We start from the raw sequence: 22,622 nt of genomic DNA on the forward strand, positions 1-22,622 counted from the left end.
TGTCATTTAAGATAATCTTACAGTGTATATATTAACTATGCTTCAGACTAACCAGTAGCAACTATAAATAGATTTAATATTCATAAAACAATATACGAGCTCAAAAGATTTAGGCTATTAGTTGAACCCACTGAAAAATGAAACTGCTAGAACACACCAATGCTAACAAATTATTACAAATCTACTGAATTTTATTAATGGCCAATATGTGTGTTTTCTGACTACTCACCACAGGGAACTGTCTGACCATGTATCTTGTCACACCAACCAGCATAGTACCGTAGAGTCTTGATACTGTATTCCACATCACCAAGAGACTCGGTGTACGGTTTCCCATTGTCAAGTGTATCTAAGCTCGCCAGGTACTGTTGATCTCGCTCCATCAACTCGCACAGCTTTTGGTATGAAATTGAACTGAAGTTAGAGTAAATGGCCAGATATAAAATTCTATGAAGGATGTTGAAAATGACTTTGCAAATAGTTAAAAAAATTTCTGTGTTAGCCCTTGGAGGGAACAATTAACTCAGCCCTGGGTCACTACTAAAAGCAATTCTTATAGTACTTTGAAGACAATAATTGTACAAGTTTCTCTGTAAATGACAAAAGTATTTTCAAAATCCACATACAGTGGAACCTCTATTAACGAGTTTAATCCGTTCTGGCACCGAGCTCGTTATCTGGAAAACTCGTCTTAAGAAACAAATTTCCCCATTTAAAATAAAGGAAATAAATTTAATCCGTTCCACTCCCAAAAACATCCATACTTATATGACATTTTTTTATGTAAATATAATACTGCACATGTAATTATGTTTTGTTATACTGTTTTAATGTTTACCTTATGAAGAGTAGTTGCTGGCTTGAGGGAGACGATGGGGAGGTGGAAAGAAGGAGAGGGGTTATGGTGTGGAAGGAGAATCCACCTCTGAGTCAGGCGGATTCTCTCTTCTTGGGAATTTCACCCAAATTTCATTTCAAATGTCACACAAGGATGCGTTAGACCAGCACCAAATAAAAAACTACGTCGATTGTACTCGTCATGTCAACAATACAATGGTCTTACCACGAAGATGCAATACAATGCCATTCTCCCAAATAGGCTATGTGGCTATTAGAGAAAACGGACATTTCATGGCAAACATGTTTATACTATCCCCAAGTCGATCGGATAAGAATTAGATTTTATAGAAATATTTGCTCAAATGACACTTGAGCGGTGTTTGGGTGCATTCAAGAGAAAAAAGTGTCACACGTTCAAGCGACATATACCTGCGAAATTGATAACACTTTCACAAAGTGTTATCACAAAGTGATAAATTAATTAAACATTTTCACACACCGGGTTGTCACTGCTTTATCAGAGCAGCTTTTCCTTTTCAAACATTCCAAACACTTCCCTGATCTCAGTGGAAGAGGCAACATCCTCCCTTACCTCCTCATTCCCTTACCAATGGTGTAAATTGTTGATGAGGCCTGCCATACTCCCTTGTGAGATCAGTCACACAGACACCACACTCATGCTTTGCTATAATTTCCTTCTTCAAATCCACAGTAATTGTGTCTTTCTTCCTCTTGACAACACTATCTTTAGCAAGCAGCTTCTTTGGCGACATCGTGTGTTACAAATTGTAGTCACAAAACCACTAAAAACACAAAGAAAAGCGCAAATAAATCCAGAGGGATGCTTGTCGTGTGCGATACAACAACAACACTGGCGTCGGAGGCGTCCGAGAATTTGCGAGAACCCGTGAGACGCTAGGAAGCACCAAGTGGTTTTGCTCGTTAATAGAGGTGAAGCTCGTCAATAGAGACAAATTTGCTGCGAGTGGCTCGCTTGTTACTGGAAATGCTCGTTAATAGAGCCGCTCGTTAATCGAGGTTCCACTGTACAATACTTAGTTACAGTATATACTTAGACAAAATATTCAAAATTTTTATTGTATTGTAATTTACAATATTGTTGAATTAAGAAAAAGACCGAAAAAAAACAGCGTTGAATGTAATGAAACGCCATTTTCTGGGTGTGACCCGTAGGCTCCCCAGAGCTTACTAGGCTGATATGCTAATGTCAGACTATGCCATCAGTCATGTATGGAGTTCTGTGGGCCTGCCGGGGACCACGAGCCAGAACCTGGCCCCCTCAGAGAGCAATGGCCTATAGAAACCCCCGTGTGGTTGGAAGTATTGTATGTCTGCCACCAACCGGGTCTCGAACCCAGAAAGGTAAACATCGCAAAACAAACCCTTATTCTGTTGAAAATATTGCTACAAAAGCCGAACAAGTGGATAGAACTCCCCTAAAAAAAACGAGCAAATGAGCATGACGTCACACGTCGCCATGCCGCTGTCTGCACAGCTCCCCCCCTCCCCGAGGGAAGGGGGAGCCCCAGACCCCCCATGCCAGCTATCCACCCGTCAGTTCTGATGCTGGATGTCAAAACACGCGAAAAACTGCCGACCGGAGGGAGGGAGGGAAGGATGCCAGGGAGCCTCCGGGTCGCAGGGGCAGTACTCACAGGGTGCCTAGGGAAGGAAGGCCCTAAGCGCATGCAGCCCCGGCACCTGATGAGGTACTCCTGGCCACCGCACAACACACAAAGACAGCAGAGAACGCCACACAAGGCAAACTCCGCCCAGGAATTTGAGGCCAGAAAAGTGTCTATCCCGGTTGACACTAGCTTACGAATTGAAGGCAGCTGGCACAGTCAGGTCCGGGGCCCCCCCCCTCCCCATCTCGGGGAGGGGAGGGTTGCGCGGACGACCGGCGCAGCAGTAAGTTGTAATAATTGCTTGTTTGCTTGTTTCCTTGGGATTGTAGGGAGTTTCCACCTTTCTGTTCGTTTTTTCTGTTTTAGTTTCTCACCAACTGGGGTTTGTTTTGTTATGCCTACCTTTCTGGGTGCCTAACCCCGGTTGATGGCAGATAAGGAAAACCCCCAACCACAATGGGGTTTTCCAGGGTCATTACTCCCTGAAACATCTCTGAAGGGGCCAGGTCCTGGCGCTGGTCCCTGGTAGGTCTGAACTCCATAGCCAATGTCCCGGTCTAACATAACATAACATTAGGCCGATAAGCTCCAGGGAGCCGTAGGGGCTCCCCACAGAAACGAGATCATTCGTAAACATGAAATGGTACACAGGTTGTTGAACTAGCTAGGCAGTACAACAAATCCGTATCAATGATATGCACTGTAGTTGCTAAGAAAAAACACATTATGAGTGTTAAAGTGGCAAAAAGCATATCAACGATCATGAAACAAAGAACACAAACATTTGAGGATGTTGAAAAGTTGTTATTAATTTGAATACACAACAAGGAGTTAGCAGGTGATAGCATTTCAGAGGCCATCATTTGTGAAAAAGCAAAGCTGTTGCATGAAGATCTCATAAAGAAAACCCCTGGAACAAGAGATGCAGATACAAAAGAGTTTAAGGCGAGCAGGGAATGGTTTGAGAAATTTAGAAAAAGAAGTGACATTCAGTGTTGTGAGAGTTGTGAGTGTTCTGTGTTGTGAGTTGGAGGAGGAACACAGCGAAGAACTGACCACCGAAAAACTCCTAGCCTTTGACAATGAGCAGCAACAAAAAGCAGCCGAGGAAATTTCTTCAGGGAATGAGGAGGCAGTACAGAATCTCCTTGCCTCACCAATTAATATTTTTAGGAGTGCTGAACGGATTAATTCAATTGACATTCTTCCTTGTGGGAAAATTTGTTTCGGGTTGCAAATTTTTGGCTTACGAGCTGTCTCTGGGAACGGATAAAATTCGTAAACGGGGGTACCACTGTATATACTGGTATTAAGGTTAATAAATGATTAGGTAATAATATGTAGAGATGTCAAATCTTCGAAAAAATAAGAATTTATAAGTAAAACCCAATTTTCTTAAATTTCTATAATCAAAATAATATGATGAAAGCTATTTTAATCCTGGGTGAACTAAAATACAGAACGGAGTTCAAGAGAGGCCTTCTAGGAATAAGGTGAGAAAGCCGAGCAAGAACCACCAAAATTTGCAAGCACCAGCACTGAGCACTCAACAGGTGTACGTGCTGGGTACAACACACTGACATCTCAAGCTTAAGAAAATACCTTCTAGCAGTGACAAATGTGACCCACCAGTCCATCAAGATTAACAGTGCCACTTATTAAGTTGTCATGCCAGATACAGATATACTCACCTTGTATATTAACTTGGCCCTCTCTGAAGCATCCATAGTGCGCCATGGAGATGTATTGGAGAAAGCCCTCCTTGCAGCCAACACTGCTTTATTGACATCCTCCTGCAGACAGGAACGAGTAAACATTGTGTCAGCCAAGACACAGTCAACTTATTGCTAACTCGGAAAATTAACATAAGGTAATGATATTATTTTATTGATGTTATACATAGAGAAGAAATCTACCAAACTTGACAACCTATTATCATTGACAACCAATTATCACTGTGATATAAAACATTGAGCCATTAAATGTTATGGCCAGATGTGATCAACAAAGATACTTACTTCACTAGCCTCAGACACAGTGCAGATGGTATCTTCTGTAGTTGGATTGATTACAGGGAAGGTGAGTCCCAATTCTGAATCAATAAACTCATTGTTGATAAACAGCTGAAAACAACAATATCTTCTGTCATTTACATGTCCTTGAAAAAGTTATTGCCAGATATATTTCATGTAAAAATTGAATAATGTCAGTATCAACACTATGAGTACTAACTACAGTAAGAGCATTAACTACACTTATAATTAAAAAATTTAAAAAAGAATTGATGTGCAAACACTACAAACCATTTTTTTATTAGAATATTCACATGTATTTTGCTAGTTTTCAGTATGGCAAAGTCAAGCAACAGACCTCTGTAACCTTTCTTATTGGTAATACTTGGGAAAATGGGAAATTATAATATTTGAAAAACACATTCTAAATGATAAACAAATGTATGAGAGGAAAACATTTGATTGGAAAAAGACAACACAGACAAATTTGGCAAAAGAAGCAAAGAATAGCAGTCTCACCACAAGAAAAAAATGCCTCCCTCCTCCCTCACACATGCATGCAAGCAAGCAAGCAAGCAAGCAAGCAAGCAAGCAAGCAAAGAGTTTAAAAGGAGAAAATGAGCACCCAACATCTGAATTGCCCCATTTGAATCCACTAACCAGGGCCAGGATTCATCGAGCATTTATGCATCCACTTATGAAACCTGTACATTACATCCACCCCAGCTGCACACACAGCACAACATGAGGCATGGAGCACTCAAAACATAAAACTCAAACACAACAATTATTTCAACAAGCAGTATCAGTTATACAAAGAAAAACCCTGATGTGCAATTCCAGATCACTGCAGAGCCTCTCCAATACAGTACTGTGATCTCATTACCCTAGACCCAGAAATCCATTACAACCCTGATTTCTACCAACTTTACAATCCTGAAAATAACATTATGAGCAGCATTACAACAAGAAGTCAGACCCTTAGGAATAAAGCAATAAGATGGAGGAAGCAATAATAAAGCAGAAAAATAATTAACACCAAGAAAGAAGATATCAAAGAAGACAAACATTGTACAACAATGAAGAAAGAACTTTGCATCACCAGCCCTGCACACCATAAGAATCAAGACAGATGAAGATAGAGACTACAGGACAAACTGGAGGAATGGGCTAGAAAATGGCTACTAAGGTTTAACTCGGGTACATGTAAAGTAATGAAATTAGGTGAAGGGAGCAGGAGGCCAAACACAAGGTTCCATCAGGGAGATGAAATCCTGCAAGAGTCAAATAGAGAGAAAGATCTGGGGGGTTGATATCACACCAAACCTGTCCCCTGAAGCCCACATCAAAAGGATATCATCAGTGGCATATGCTAGGCCAGCATTAGAACTGCATTTAGAAACTTGAGTAAGGAATCATTCAGAACCTTGTATACCACTTATGTCAGGAAAGTCTTGGAGTATGCAGCTCCAGCCTGGTGTCAGTACCTAGTTAAACGCAAGACAAAGTTAGAGAAGATTCAGAGGTATACCACCAGACTAGTCCCAGAACCGAGAGGTATGAGTTACAAGGAAAGTATTACGGAGTTTGGCCTGTATTCTATTTCCGCATATAAGATTCATACTTCCCTATCTGTAAATATCTAGAAGTTTTAGTTGATTTAATAACACTTTAAAGGAAGCAAGATACTGCAGTTAGTAGAAATATGGAGTTTTAGTTTATTTGAACTGAGGCTAGGAGACAACTCCATCATCAATATGGCGGTGGAGCTCGCGAGAGAGGAGAGCTTTCCCGCTCGAGGCAAACCCCCAGTGCATATTGGGACATCAGGTGATTGGTCGGCGGCTTGGGTTTGGCCAGGTTGACCAATGGTGCAACACCCTGGGCAGTCATGCTACGTCACATAGCATGACATCAGGCGCATTGGCAAGGAAGGCGGGAAATCTGAGGCACTCCCTACTAAGAGTCGTGCTGAGCGGAGGTGCGCTCAACTTTTACCCGTTCTGGAGAACTGAAGAGGTATAGGCCTTCAGAGTGTAAATTCTATCAGCTATCATGCACTAACGAAGAGGGAGGCCTGTTGACTCCTGAGAGATTATGAAGTAGAGCTGGATGGTGTGAAAATAGCACCAAAGACTCGGTGATGACCGGGCTCCTGAGTAACTTCGAGAGGCAGCGCTGGGGGTTTGTGGTACAACCCGCGAGCCGTGAAGAATATTTGGTAGCAGTCTTGGTCTGGTGCAGTTCAACAACCCTTTCCATGGGGGGAAGAATTCACATGACGAAGCTGCATGTGAGGCGGCGGACCAGTACATGGAAGTGTATTAATCCGGATAAGGCAGGCGACATCAGTCTCAACCTAACATCTAGTGAGGAACACCTTGTGGAGTGAGAGGCGCTCAAGGAGGAACGTATGTAATGGTCGGCACCAAGGGAGGAGTCATTCATCCGCAAGAAGACGTCTCAAACGTCGTGGATCGGTAAGGAGCTAAGCACGATCTACTGGGTCTATGATCTATAAGGTGGTTAAATTGTCCTCAAATTTTTCCCCTTGTGTTAGGAAAGGTGTTATATATGAATAAGGTGATACAGTACTGTAATTGGAAATTACGCAAGGAGTTACATCGGACATAAAGCAATATTATTGTTAAATACTGTATTGTGTCAGTGATTTTCATGCATTGATTAAGTAGTGATTTAAAGGCTACATACTGTATATTGAAGAAGCACTAATATATATTTACATTCATATGATATTAATTTTGGTTAAGAGATAGCCTCATAACTTTCGATTTGGAAACATTGAAGTGTTGACGGATATCGTGATTAATTTCAAGTGTTGCCATCGATTTGATTTAGAGATTTTGCAGACCAGTATAGTATAGCCTATTGTGAGTAAACAAATCATATTTTACTGTGTTTCCTTCTTTCCTCTTCATTTTTTTTGTGTTGTCATTGTGGGGTTTACTGTTATCTTGAGGTTATCTTGAGTTGATTTCGGGACTTTAGTGTCCCCGCGGCCCGGTCCTTGACCAGGCCTCCACCCCCAGGAAGCAGCCCGTGACAGCTGACTAACACCCAGGTACCTATTTACTGCTAGGTAACAGGGGCATTCAGGGTGAAAGAAACTTTGCTTGTTTGTTTCTGCCTCGTGCGGGAATCGAACCCGCGCCACAGAATTACGAGTCCTGCGCGCTATCCACCAGGCTACGAGACCCCTAAGACGAGACTGTGCACCAAACTACTGTTGAAGAAGCACTAGACTGGGAGAAGTGATGTTTCACTGTGTTGAAAGATACTATTACTTGACTGTGGAGGAAGGAGAGTCAAAGTTGGCAACCTTGTGATTAACCTTAAAAATGGGCAACTCGACCAGGGTAAACCTCGAGTTTCCACGCCCATGGACACCCTAGCAAGGAAACTCGGGAGTGGTAGAGTTACCTCTCTCACTCCTGGGGTGCAAGGCTGGGTTCGGTGCAAACCCTGCTCTGTAGTTCGACTGAGGTACTCCCCAGAGGTGAACAAAAGGCTACTGGAGTTAAACCTCACATCCCTGGAAGACAAGAAGAGTAAAGGGCGATATGATCACCACCTACAATATTCTGAGGAATTGACAGGTGGACAAAATAATTTATCATGGGTTGAACATGAACAAGGGAACCGAGTACCCAAATTAGCCACAAAGACATTAGAAAGATTTTTTCAGTGTCGGAGTACAGTGGTGCCTCAGTTAACAAATTTAATCTGTTTTGGCACCGAGCTCGTCATGTGAAACTCTCATCTAGCAAAACAACAACACTGTCGTCGGAGGCATCAGAGAACCAGCAGGAATGCTAGGAAGCACCACGTGGTTTTCTTGTTAACAGAGCGGAAGCTCATCAATCGAAACAAATTTTTTGTGAGAGGCTTGCTTGTTACCTGAAACACTCGTAGGTGGGACTGCTCGTCATTGGAGGTTCCTCTGTATTTAACAAATGGATGACATTAGGCAGTGATGTGGTGGAGAAAGACTCCATACACAGTTTCAAATGTACATATGATAAAGCCCAATAGGCTCAGAAATCTGTACAACAGTTGAGAGGTGGGACCAAAGAGCCAAAGCTCAAGCCCTGCAAGCACAACTAGGTGAGTACCGTCAAGCCTCTAATCTAATGAGGAGCCATCGTTCAAGCTGGGTTAAGCCCCGGGGTCTATTTCTCCTCCTGCAAGCAACTGTCCACAAGTTGTTCTTTAGCAATAACCACGTTCTAGTCACCATTGGGTGTCTTGTCCTGTATTCAATTCAATTTGTTAGCTACAGGGAGAGACACAGGCTTCCTGTAGCTAGTATCTCTAATGTGCGTATTGCCTAACAGGTGCCATCAGTCTCGTCGTTCTCTGGCCAACCAGAGACCATAAGCCAGAACCTCGCCCCCCCCCCCACATGCACAGGGAGCAGTGGCATCTATTTTGTGTATGTCATCACCAGGAAAGGCACCCAGAAAGTCAGCAAGGCAAAACAGACCACAGCTGGCTACTTCCTATATCTACAGACTCGAAAATGGTAACAGAATTCCCTCAAATTAATTTGCAGAAACAACCACAACATGACTACAAACAGAAAAGGTAAATAAACATGGTCAAGACAAACCAAGTGCCTCCAGAAGTGGCCACTGCCAAGAAGCCAAATTCTCATGATTAGCAAAAAACAAAGGAGAATGTGGCAAACTAAGAAAACACCATCAAACAGGTGAAAGGCTCCCAAGTCAAGCAAGTAGGAGAATCACAATTGACTTAGCACAATCACCCACAAGAACAGCTTGCTGACAGCAAAGAAATGCTAATAAGGTTCCCAGAACCATTGGGGAAAGCAAATCCAGAGAAAATGCAAGGAAAGCCCAATCCTGAGAACAAAGAGGGAACCAAGTGCAAAACACAGCACAGAGAATGCCTCCCACCCCAAAGAGGGAGAGGTTCAGTGGAGAAAATAGGCCTAGAAAAGGGCCTCCTATCCCCAGAATAAGGAAGTATCTATTGCCATGCACAATCAGGATGCCACATGGGACACTAAACAATGAAAATGATATTTCAAGGTCTCAACCTACATCAAAGAGTACTCCAAAGGCCATCACACCAACAACAACTAGGCATGGTGAGCTTACAGGCCAAAGGGCCTACCCCCAGAGCTGCACCCCCACAAACAAGCACATGGTGGTAGCCATGCCACAAAAAAGCAGAACATCCACTAGGAGGCCCAGCAACAAAAGGGGACAGCTGAACCCATGGTCAGTTGCAAAACTGAAGAACTCACAGGCACCCAAACTCCTGTTGGGGTCATACAGAAGGAAATGAATGAGCTGCATAGGAACAAACAGAATCCATCAACCAAAAAAGTCCAAGGAGCAGAGCTAACATCATTCTTAGAGCCAATGCAAGAAGGTAAATGAACTGATAAGAGAGGGACCTAGAAAATCTCAAAGCAGTACGAGATAAACAGAGGATACGCAAGATGGTCATCCATGACACTCTTGAAACATACAGCAGGTCCCTATAGTGGACAGAATCCTAAGGAAAATCAAACCGCTCATCTGTAGGATGATCAGTCTCTAGCAAGAGCACATTTGGGGCTTATGTCAGATGAGACAGCAAGACGTGTAACATAATGTTTGTAATAATTCAAATTACAGTATGTTGATATTTTGTATAACTAGAGCTAATAATGGTGATTGGTGAATACAGTACTGTCTATAATATGTGCGAATGTTTATAATATACAAGACTAGATCTGGAAGAGGTTGACATGTAACAAAGAATTTTAAGTGTTTTGAGCAATGGTGAAGCATTTACACTAATATTCACCATTAAAACTACAGAATCTCAAATAAAATGGAATTATCACTAGAAAACTGCATATCTTTGTGGTCTGCACTTCAAGGCTCCAATAATCAAAGCGAATGACACCATCTCACTTGCTTAATTTATTTTTATTTGTTAATATACATCTCATAATAATAATTACCCTAAAAAGTAATAACTAAACATGCACATTAACCTTGAGGTTTGCCCAAAATAATGCATGGGATTAGTGGCTAATTGGCTATATAAATACTGTACTATTATGTAAACATTGGTACTAGACCCTTTAATAATTTTATAAATATAATATTTATCACAACCAGCAGCATCAGCAGTTGCCATACAATCTTGCTCTTCTCAAACCTACAAATCTAATTTGTTCACATTAGCATCTTTCATCACATTCACCCAATAGATTTTCAATAGCATTCTCCCCCACCTACACTTAATCTCCACGTAACCATTCAGTATTCTTCCAAGTCTATCATCAACATTTCCATTTATTTATATTTTTTATTATATCACTGTAAATATGTACTTTATATACTCTATATTTTTCTCTCTCACTCGGTGTACTTATTTTTTAAATGCTTGACTAATCTTTTCACTTGCATCATACTTCCATGCTCTTGCTTCTCTAATTCACTTGGCATCCATAAGATCCACTACTTTTCATGCCACTACCTCATCCCACCAAATGGTTCCACTTGATCTTCTACCAGTCTGCACAGCTCCACACACACACACACACACACTTCCTTGGCATTCTTAACCAAACATCTCTTGTATACATCCCAAATGGAACCGAGGTAAATTGTTTAAGAGCGCTCCAATTCATTATCAACCATTGTGATTATTTACCGGTTTTCTCTTACTCAACTAGAAAACCTGGTGTTACAAAACCAAAACCACCTGACCTGGGTGTACTTTATCTCTGGGTTCCTCTTCTTCATGTCCATTATTGACTAACTGCCTGCAAAGAATTATCAGAATTTATTAAATAACCCAATTGCAGTAGTTTAAAATCATTCATGATTAAAAATCTGTTAAAAAATTAGTAAAAAAATTTTACTTGACTTATAACAAGTAGCTAGAAATAGTTATTCAGTCAACACAATTTTACTGGAAATTAACAAATGATAGGAAATGCTGTATAGTAATTTGTCAAAATGTTGTAATTCTAATGTAAATTAAACTAAAAACTGATATAAATAATAGTACAGTAATTACATTGACAAAATGGCATACATACAAAATGGCATAATTACATTGGCAAAATTTTCTGGCATACCAGAAAATATTCTAAGGAAACTACTCCAAGCTTGTACTAAAGAGGCACCCTTCTTGAGCCCGGATGGGCACATGTATAAGCAAGTAGATGGGGTCGCCATGGGTTCTCCCCTAGGTGTCCTGTTTGCAAACTTCTACATGGGTACCATCGAGCAAAAAGTCTTAGTCGACATGAACTTGAAACCGGCCATATACTGCAGGTATGTTGACGACATTTTTACACAGGTACCTGATGTCAGACATCTGCAGGAGCTGAAGGAGGCATTTGAGCAGAGTTCCGTGCTGCGTTTCACTTACGAGATGGAAAAGGATGGGAAGCTGCCCTTTCTAGATGTAACAGTCATGGAAAAGAGCGGAGGTTTCCACACTGCAGTCTACACTAAGGAAACGAACATAGGAATGTGCCTAAATGCCAACAGCGACTGCCCAGACAGGTACAAGAGGAGTGTTGTTAACGCATATGTCGACCGTGCTCTAAGCCACAGCTCAGAATGGAAGCAAGTCGACGAAGAACTCTGTAGGGTAAGACAGGTCCTAGTCAACAACGGCTTCTCCAATGGTTTCGTCGAAGACATCATAAGAAGGAAAGTGAAACGCCATGCAACCTCTGAAGAGACAACTAACACAACACCTATACCCCCTATTAGACTATTTTACAGGAACTTCTTTTCCACAGCTCATAAAACAGAGGAAAGGGTCCTGAAAGATATTGTTAATAGAAACGTTATCCCTACAGACAAAAATCAGAGGATACAACTGACGATTTACTATAAAACCAGAAAAACGGCCAGCCTACTCATGAGAAACTCTCCAGACACAAAGCAGAACGCTTTAAAAGAGACCAACGTCGTCTATGCCTTCAAATGCCCACTTGGGGACTGTAAGCTCCAAAAAACCCAGTATATAGGCAAGACAACAACATCTCTTTCTAGGCGTTTAACGATGCATAAACAACAGGGCTCCATTAAGGAACATATAATCTCTTCCCACAACCAAACCATCGCCAGAGAAATCCTAGTAAACAACACAGAAATCATCGATAGATACAGCGATAGCAGGCGGCTTGACGTTTGCGAGGCACTACACATTAAAAAGTCAACACCAGCAATCAACAGCCAATTAATGCACAACTATATTCTACCCACCTCAAGATTCCGCTCCAATATAGAAGCATCAAGAAATATGGACCAATAGGCTTTCTACAATCAATTCCATTTTTTTTTTTTTTTTTTGAGATATATACAAGAGTTGTTACATTCTTGTACAGCCACTAGTACGCGTAGCGTTTCGGGCAGGTCCCTGGAATACGATCCCCTGCCGCGAAGAATCGTTTTTTCATCCAAGTACACATTTTACTGTTGCGTTAAACAGAGGCTACAGTTAAGGGATTGCGCCCAGTAAATCCTCCCCGGCCAGGATACGAACCCATGACATAGCGCTCGCGGAACGCCAGGCGAGTGTCTTACCACTACACCACGGAGACTGTGATACCCATTTCAATACCCATTGTTTCGTGTTCTGTCTTGTGTTGATGAAATTAATACCCTATTAATGTCACCTCACCCCATCCACCTCACTCAAATGTAGATATAAACAAATCGGAGATGTGTAAGTTCTATTCAGTTGTGTATTTGTAAACTAAAGTCTTTGAAAATGTAATAAGTTTTACGAAACGCGCTCGTGTCGCGTCAGACTAGAAATAAAAATGAATTTTGGAGAATTGATTTTTGAATTACCTCCAACAGTGAAAAGAAATGTACGAAAGATTGAGAAAATTCGTGTTAGAATTATTAATCTTACTTTTTCGGTCATATTTAATAATATATATATATATATATATATATATATATATATATATATATATATATATATATATATATATATATATATATATATATATATATATATAATATAAACAAATAAATTGGAAATGGGGCGACTTGTCCCGAGGCCCAATCATGTCAATCGTAAATAATTGTAGTTTAACACAATTGACATGTTACTGTTCCTGAAAATCATACTGCACTATCATTAAAAAGAAGATATTAATATTGTTGCTCCATTCAATTAAAAATTATTCCCAAGAAAAATTACACTTCTACTCCACACATTTGTCCACGGGAGCCGGTCGGCCGAGCGGACAGCATGCTGGACTTGTGATCCTGTGGTCCTGGGTTCGATCCCAGGCGCCGGCGAGAAACAATAGGCAGAGTTTCTTTCACCCTATGCCCCTGTTACCTAGCAGTAAAATAGGTACCTGGGTGTTAGTCAGCTGTCACGGGCTGCTTCCTGGGGGTGGAGGCGTGGTCGAGGACCGGGCCGAGGGGACACTAAAGCCCCGAAATTATCTCAAGATAACCGAACCCTTGACAACTGTCTTTCTCCTGTATAAAACGATGAGCTGAAGTCCCCGGCGTAGTAAATTGTGTCAGATTATCATTAAGAGCGTTAAGTTATAAACACCAGCAGCTGAGGCGACACTGACCATACAGTAACGCTGCGTACGTATGCGGTCCGTAGAATTACCCAAATCCTCCTAGCATTACGTAAGTAATGAAGAAATATGGTATATTTACTTTCTGTAATGTTGGTGCTGCACGTAGAACATGATCAAACCTATTTTTACTCTGAAATAATGTAATTTCATATCGAAATTCGAAGTAAATATGTAGCAGGTGACGCCATAGGAAGTTGATGGTCCAAGCGACAAAATTATGGAGCGACTTATCCAAGATATATGGTTGCCCTTGCTGCCATATCAGCCTCCTGTACAGTGATCCAGTCGTCGTACTTCTTTGCTCAAATTGTCGCAAATTTAATTAATGATATTAACAAGTAGAATGGGTATTTGTAATAATATCTTTCATAAATAGCCATAAAACATTTAATATTTATTTTAAAAAATGTATGGAAGTTAAATCAACTCCACAGGACAATAATTTTGTTATTTAGATATTAACGTTATTCGTTTGTATGCGTTCGCTACTTAACTACCCATGTCTTTTTCGTTCATAGAACACCGAACCCTACACGCTCTCTGATATATTGCTTAATTAATAGAGATTCACAAATAAAACTTATATTTGTATATGTTATCAGAAAGGCAGTGATAAAATAGTTTTCGTGAATCCATCACAGAGATTATACCTTATTAGACAGGAAAGATATTCATATTTCAAACAGGGTTTCTTGGCCGACGCTCTCCCTATCGATGGGATCTATGATCTTTCCAAGATCAATGTTAATTTAATCTAAATCTTGCAATAAACGAAGTTTTTTATGTCATAATAAAGATAGAAATATAAGTTGCATGTTACTACTTTAGCATAAATATAACTGAAGTGAAAGTGAAGATATATGCATTTTTACAGTTACGTGATGGCTATCTCAGGGAGTGTGAAGGCCTGCAAAGGAACTGTACAGTTCCTTCGAAGGGGTCCGTCTAATTACCACAAGCTACACAAGCTTCACAAAGCTTCCTGGCAATACGTTAATAATGAATATATATGATAGGTTAGGTTGACCTAACCCAACCTAACCTAACCTAACTTAACCTAACCAAATCAAACCTAACCTAACCTAATCTAACCAAACCTAACCTAACCGACGCTTGGATCGTCGACTTGATTTGGCGTCACCAGCTCTTTATTTTCGCCTAATTTCTTTATAAAAAGATACTTTTTCGGATTAAAATTATGTGTTAAAATTCTCACAATCGACTTGAGAATGGTCCAGGACGGACCGAAACGTCGTCGTCCCTTCAATTTCTAGTGTGTGGTCTGGTCAACATACTTCAGCCACGTTATTGTGACTCATCGCCTGCATTAAAATTATGTTTTTTTCGTGTTGTACATTCAGCACCAACATTATAATGAATAAATATATCATATTTATTCATTACTAACGTATTGCCAGGAAGCTTAGTGAAGCTTGTGTAGCTTGTGGTAATTAGACGGACCGCCTTTGAAGTTCCAACGAAGTTCCTTCGTTGTTGTTGTTTTAGATTCAGCTGCTCGAAACCTATGTTCCAAATAGCACGGGCTATGGTGAGCCCGTAGTGGACTTACCTAGCATAGGATCGGGGCTGTAACAGTTGGCTATTCGATCGATCGATCGATGAAGATTAAGCCACCCAAAAGGTGGCACGGGCATGAATAGCCCGTAAGTGGAGGTCCTTTTGAGCCATTACCAGTATCAATAGATGATACTGGAGATCTGCGGAGGTGCGACTGCACCCTGCGTGACGGGAGATGTCTCCCGTGAGTTGGCTATTCGTTTCTCGATGCTTATATTATTAGACTACACCTCAGCTTCCTTCCATAGGATGGAAAGAATGTTACCTGTAATTAGGGAAAAGATTATAGCTTCACAATTAGTGCTAAATGAATTTGTCATTAATGTAATGAGAGGTTGAAGCGAGTATAATGTTTACTCTGTTTACTTGATACAGGTGTATACCAGCTTCTAAATCTAAATCTAGATTACACAGTACTGTATATATTTATCTGAATTTACCTGAGGGCCACCATCTCTATAGTGGCCTTGACAAGAGCAGGAAGCAAGTAATTATTAAAAGAAGGCACCAAGCAAGGAAAGCTATGTAGTACCATCAAATGTACGGATTAATCAGAAGGCACTAAAACTCATTAAGGATGCCAATATGAAAACAAACGCATAAGGCAAACGATATCAAAAGCATCCGATTCACTAAGAATTCTATCGAGGGACAAGTGACCGCGAGGGACGGTCGGAATGCATGACACACGTTCGTCCTGGAAGTCAAAACATTCAACAAAGATATGCGTAACTGTAAGAGGGACACTGTAGTTTGGACAACAAGGAGCATGGCGGCGCTTCATTAAGTGCCCATGAGTTAAGCGTGTATGGCCAATACACAACCTTGCCAGAGCCGTTTCCCACCACCGGTTATGATAGGAGGAGGAAGGCCATGGGGACACACTACTCTTAAGAGCATGCAGTTTGTTACCAGTAACAGAAGACCAACAACCCTGCCAATGGGTAAGAATGGAGGAATGAATAACTGGGTAAAGGTCTGAACAAGGAATACCTTTACGGGAAATGGGACAAGTGCGGATAGCTTCCTTAGCGGAGGCATCCACACGTTCATTTCAGGACACACTAATATGGCTGGGAACCCAGCAAAACTCCACTGTCTTAAGTCTACTAGAGATTAGAATCGGCCAATGCTGAATCTCTACTACCCCCGGATGGTCTGGATTAAAGGACTTCAGAGCCATAAGAGTACTATGAGAGTCAACTACAACAACAAAGGAGGATTGACAGCGAGAAAGCAGTTGACAAAAAGCATAGAGAGTAGCATAAAGTTCTGCTGTGAAGATGCTAGTTTTCGGAGGCAGGTAACAGGGAGCCGGTCGGCCGAGTGGACAGCACACTGGACTTGTGATCCTGTGGTCCCGGGTTCGATCCCGGACGCCGGCAAGAAACAATGGGCAGTTTCTTTCACCCTATGCCCCTGTTACCTAGCAGTAAAATAGGTACCTGGGTGTTAGTCAGCTGTGACGGGCTGCTTCCTGGGGGTGGAGGCCTGGTCGGGGACCGGGCCGCGGGGACGCTAAAGCCCCGAAATCATCTCAAGATAATCTCAAGATAAGAAAACACATATAGGTGTGGTCAGGAAAAATAATAACAGGAAGCCAGTAGCTGGCCACAGGTTCCCCCATTTGTCCTGATGATTTGATCTATTTGGCTCTTAAATTGCAGCAGTCTTTTAGGCATTTACAGCGTCGGCAGGTAGGCAGTGCCGTGGGTGAACGGCACTGCCTATTTTCACTATGGGTGAAAATGTGCATCCTGTTTTGTCCTATATTGTGGCTTGTTGAGTTTGAATCCATTGCTGCTTGTTTGTTACATATAACATACATGTAATTAATCAGAGCTTTATTATAACAATGTGCTTTAATATACCTACTTATCTCTCTCATCTCATTTTTCTCTTGTAATGTATCTATCATTTATCAATTCTGATTGAAATTACCTACTTAAAATTATCTGCTAGATTAAGGACCTGCCCGAAACGCTGTGCGTACTAGTGGCTTTACAAGAATGTAAATACTGTACTATCCAATGTATTCTCATAAACCCAATGTACCTTCTTGTATATATATAAATAAAATAAAATAAATAAAATAAAAAATAAAAAAATAACCTTTTGAAGAAGTTGTCTGGATCAATATCCACCAAACTGTTTAACATTTTAAACATTTCAATGTTAGTCCTGCTAGAGCCAAAATTAAATACTATGAAGATAAATTTACCCACACAAAGGGCAACATTAAGAAAACATGGAGCACAATTTCACAAATATTGGGATCAAAGAAGATTTTAAATAACAAACCAATATTCCTGTCAAATAATGATGGTCTGCTTTCAGCCTCTGACACTGCTTTTGAGTTCAATAGTTCCATTGGATCATCCCTTGCAAATGATATTCCATCTTCCAGTACTAATATTCAGGACTATCTTACAGGTAACTATCCACAGTCTCTGTACCTAATGCCTACTAATTCCACTGATGTTACTGACATAATCCTTTCCCTTAAAACAAAGTCTAGTGCCCTTGAGGAGATACCCACTTTAATTTACAAAAAAGCCTCCAGATCTTTAGCCCCTGCTATTGCATTGCTCTTCAACAAGTCACTTGAACTCTAAACCTTTCCAGATATTCTAAAAAAAAAAAAAAGCGAGAGTAACCCCTGTCCACAAATGTGGTGACCTCATTGATGTTAACTACAGACCTATATCAATCCTGCTAAACTTGTCTAAAATATTTGAAAAACTTATCTACAAGCAGCTTTACTCTTATCTAGCCAAACTCAATATACTTAGCTCTTTGTCAATATGGCTTCAGACCCCAAAAAAGCACAAACGATGCACTTATTAGTATAATTAACTTGATACATGCAGCTCTTGATAAAAATGAGTTCCCTATTGGGTTATTTGTGGACCTGTGTAAGGCTTTTGACACTGTCAACCACCAAAACATTCTTCTTAAATTACAACATTATGGAGTCAAAGGTCACTCCCTGCAGCACCTTAAGTCTTACCTTACTGACAGGCTCCAATATGTTTCTGCGAATAATTCAATTTCTACCACCCTACCCATCAACATTGATGTTCCCCAGGGCAGCATACTTGGCCCTCTCCTCTTTCTCATCTACATTAATGACCTTCCAAATGCCTCCCAACATCTCAAACCAATTCTATTTGCTGATGTAAATAGACCTTAATTTACTCCAGTCCTGACCCCCTTGCTCTAAATGTCACAGTGAATACTGAGCTAAATAAAGTCCATCTTTGGCTAACTACCAACAAACTCACCCTCAATATTGACAAAACTTTCTATATTTTGTTTTGCAATAAATCCTCAAATCAAATAAATCTCAGGATTAACAATACCCAAATTTGTAACAAAGTAGATGGCAAATTCCTTGGCGTTCTCATTGACCCAAAGCTGAATTTCCAGGGACACATTCTAAATACAGTATATAAAAAAAAAATTCAAAAACTGTTGGCATTCTTTCTAAGATCAGATATTATGTACCTCACCCTGCCCTGGTGACACTATTACTCTCTCATCTATCCTTATCTCAACTATGGTATTTGTGCTTGGGGTTCTACTACCCAAAATCATTTACGTCCTCTAATTACTGAACACAAAGCTGCTATTAGGACAATATCTAACTCTGGCCCCAGATATCACTCGGTACCCTTACTCAAATCTCTGAATATGTTAGATATTAAGTTACTGCACATCCTCTCATGTGTATTTTATGTATATAAAATGCTGAACTGTAATGTCAATCCTGACCTTAAAAGCTTCCTAGAAGGTTGTAACAGATCCCATGAGCACCACACCAGAAACAAATACCTATTTGATATTCCAAGAGTACGACTTAGTCAAACTAGAAATGCTTTACAAATCAAGGGACCTCGAATGTGGAATGACCTTTCCAATTATGTTAAAGACTGTACCTCTCCCAACCAGTTTAAGATAAAAACTAAGTACAGTACTACCTAATTAACTCAATGGAACCTACATCACCCCCAAAATGTCAACCCATATCTACTATTTTAAACAATGCTGTTTGTTGACCAAATTGTATTTTTGCTTTTTTCTGCCATGGCCCCCCCCTTTTTTCTTTTTTTTTTTTCTCAACACAATTTATACTTTAATCTCAATTAGTATTAAGTTTTAGTTTTAGTGTTTTTCCTGCCCGAAACGCTTTGCGTAATAGTGGCTTTAGGCATTGTATGTACTAGCTCTATCTATAAATCCATCAACTTTTGTACTGTATCTCACCTTGTATGTATGTACTTTACCTGAATAAATATTTGTTGTTTGTATTTTATGTCTGGTTTGCAGTGTTAACCCCGTGGCCTTCAACAGGTCCTGGTTTAGGGGTCAACTTAGTTCTGTAATGATTTTTGGTTGCACCCCAAACCATAAATTTATACATTTGAATAACAACTTCCTTTTCCCTAAAACCAAAGTTGCGTCTAACTATTCCTAGGAGTTGATTGGCTTTTTCTTTCTGCAGTTCCCACTTGTTTTTCAACTTTGTGATTTGTGGATTCTGACTCCAAGGTCCTGTCTTCATCAATTTGCTGCAATATAATGTTGTTGATTTGGTATTTGTGATTATAGTGATTACATGTTATACTACAGCATAACTATGATTATCTCTTAGGTAAATAACTATGTAAATTTGTGGAAACTAACACAGCTATAAATGTACAAACATTTATGACTATAGTTTTTAAATTTGAATTTGAGTAATGTGGTTGATCTATATCCTCATTTCCCTGTCTTTATTGAGCTTGGTCCTGGTCTCTGGGTGGTGCTCGTGATTGATTAGTATTTGATGTGTTACTATACCAGGGTGTGGAGGAAGCCAGGTGGAAGGCTTGAGGAGATACAGAGGAAAGCTTTCCCAGAATATACACAAGAAATTGCTCAAATCAATCAATTTTTCACGATAAAAAATGGTTAGATTCACAATCGTCGGCCCAGAGACCGAAGTCCTTGGTAAATACTGGTTTGGGAATATGGTTGTAGATTTATGAGAGATATTACTGGGTAAACATAAACATAGTCTTGTTAGATTATTTCAAGTGTAGCTTAGACATTAATATGAGTCTGGAGCTGCCTCACATTGACCAACAGGCCTTCTGTAGATGCATTTATCCTGGAGTTCTTGTGTTGTCTCTTCTTATAGATGCAATTTAATATCACAAAGTCATGACATATTGCTTGCACTATTTGACAATTTTTACAGTGAGATTTTAAAATGATATGCCAACTTGATTAAAATATGGTTTACTAGCAACAAAGATTATAGCACATTTGACAAAAATATAATCGACTCTTAATAACAAAACTTTAATTTATATTTTAGACATAAAATTTATATATAGGATTTTGTTTGTAAATACTGTACTGTATAACAAAATAAAAATAAAAATATATATATATATATATATATATATATATATATATATATATATATATATATATATATATATACATACAAGAGCACCATAAAAAGTATACAGTGTATAATTATTGAAGAATTTTGTTCAAGCCATCCATTAACTGTAGAGGCTGGAAAGTCTTCAGGAATTAATTTCATGTAAACTCTAAAAAAAGGTTCTGATATAATAATGGTTAAAACATTTGGTCCTTAATCACTCACATTCACCATCAAACTTTGATACCAAAAGCCTCGTAGATATGATAACATTTCCATAATTGGCATAACCGAGGACCACATTGGACTCAAACTAAAAAAAAAAAAACAGCGTTGAATGTAATGAAACGCCCTTTTCTGGGGAAGGCTTGAAGGCTTCCCAGAGCTATCCAGGCTTATATGTAACTATTAGCTTTCTGGCATCAGTCAAAGTGCATGGAGTTCTTGCCTACCAGGCAACACGAGCCAGAACCTGGCCCCCTCAGAGAAGCACGAGGAGCAATCTCCAATAGAAACTCCCGTGTGGTTGGGAGCATTCTATGTCTGCCATCGACCGGGTCTGGCACCCAGAAAGATAGGCACCCCAAAACAAACCCCTATTCTGGTGAAAATATTGCTACCGAAAGCTGAACGAGTGGACAGAACTCCCACACGAAAATTAGCAAACGAGTATGGCGTCATCATGTTGCCACACCGCTATCTGCACAACCCCCCGCCCCTCCCCTGGGAGGGGGAAGGAGGAGCCTCAGATCCTCACGCTGGCAATCCAACCGGCAATTCTTAGGCTGGATGTCAAACACACGTGAAAACATTGCCAACTGCGGGGAGAGAGAGGGATGCCGGGAAGTCTCCGGGTCTCACCCAGAAAATGTCATTTCATTACATTCAACGCTGGTTTTCTGAGGGGAGCCCCGTCGACTCCCTGGAGCTAACTACCCAAAGACAAGGAAAAACACTAGCACTTACCCGGGAGGTGGTCAGTTCTCACTCCTCAACACGAAGTCGAGACAGTTGGCTTCAACCGCCGACCCAATGCAATGCAGGCCCTACCAGGTCCAGGGACATTGACAATATAGGGAGCGGCCAGGACCTTGTTCGACCTCCAAAAACCCCATACCCGAATGTCAACCTAAGACATGTTGCTAAAGACGGATGCAAGTGCAGCAAGCTTATGAACGTCATGGGCATGAGGATAGACTGTAGGGTGGCTAGACTTAATAACCCTGCGGACGACCTGAGACACCCGAGCCCGGGAACAGGGAAGGAGGGAAACTGGGTCAACCAAAAGCGCATCCCTGGCCACCGAAGCTGTGGCGTGCAAATAATGGCGGAGAGCCGCAACCAGACATAACACATGATGCACCCCTGGCCTGACCAGCAAAGCATCAACAACCCAAGGACCCTTCCAGAAAGCAGCAGTCTCATCCTTCGCCAGAAACGAAGGAGTCCGCTGCAACTAAACAAACCTACCACCAGGACCGAAGAAG

The 22,622-nt window shown here is 40.6% G+C and overlaps 1 protein-coding gene across 7 annotated transcripts in view; it reads right to left on the reverse strand.

Annotated features, from left to right (window-relative positions):
* Positions 1 to 22,622, reverse strand: part of LOC123755962 (aldehyde dehydrogenase X, mitochondrial) — a 149,254-nt gene that overhangs the window by 44,762 nt on the left and 81,870 nt on the right. The window contains exons 1-5 of one of the 7 annotated variants that reach the window (XM_069300240.1): positions 15,694 to 15,851; positions 11,254 to 11,309; positions 4,508 to 4,612; positions 4,181 to 4,282; positions 230 to 395 (exon numbers count right to left, since the gene is read on the reverse strand). In XM_069300240.1, coding sequence (XP_069156341.1) covers positions 230 to 395; positions 4,181 to 4,282; positions 4,508 to 4,612; positions 11,254 to 11,295 — 415 coding nt within the window. In that variant the 5' untranslated portion in view covers positions 11,296 to 11,309; positions 15,694 to 15,851. Of the gene's footprint in view, positions 1 to 229; positions 396 to 4,180; positions 4,283 to 4,507; positions 4,613 to 4,792; positions 4,812 to 11,253; positions 11,310 to 13,883; positions 14,174 to 14,202; positions 14,377 to 15,693; positions 15,852 to 22,622 lie in introns of those variants that run through there. The other 6 variants (XM_069300239.1, XM_045738959.2, XM_045738958.2 and 3 more) reach the window with 6 other exon arrangements.

Source organism: Procambarus clarkii, chromosome 43 (genome assembly GCF_040958095.1).
Source record: "Procambarus clarkii isolate CNS0578487 chromosome 43, FALCON_Pclarkii_2.0, whole genome shotgun sequence".
NCBI lineage: Eukaryota > Metazoa > Arthropoda > Malacostraca > Decapoda > Cambaridae > Procambarus > Procambarus clarkii.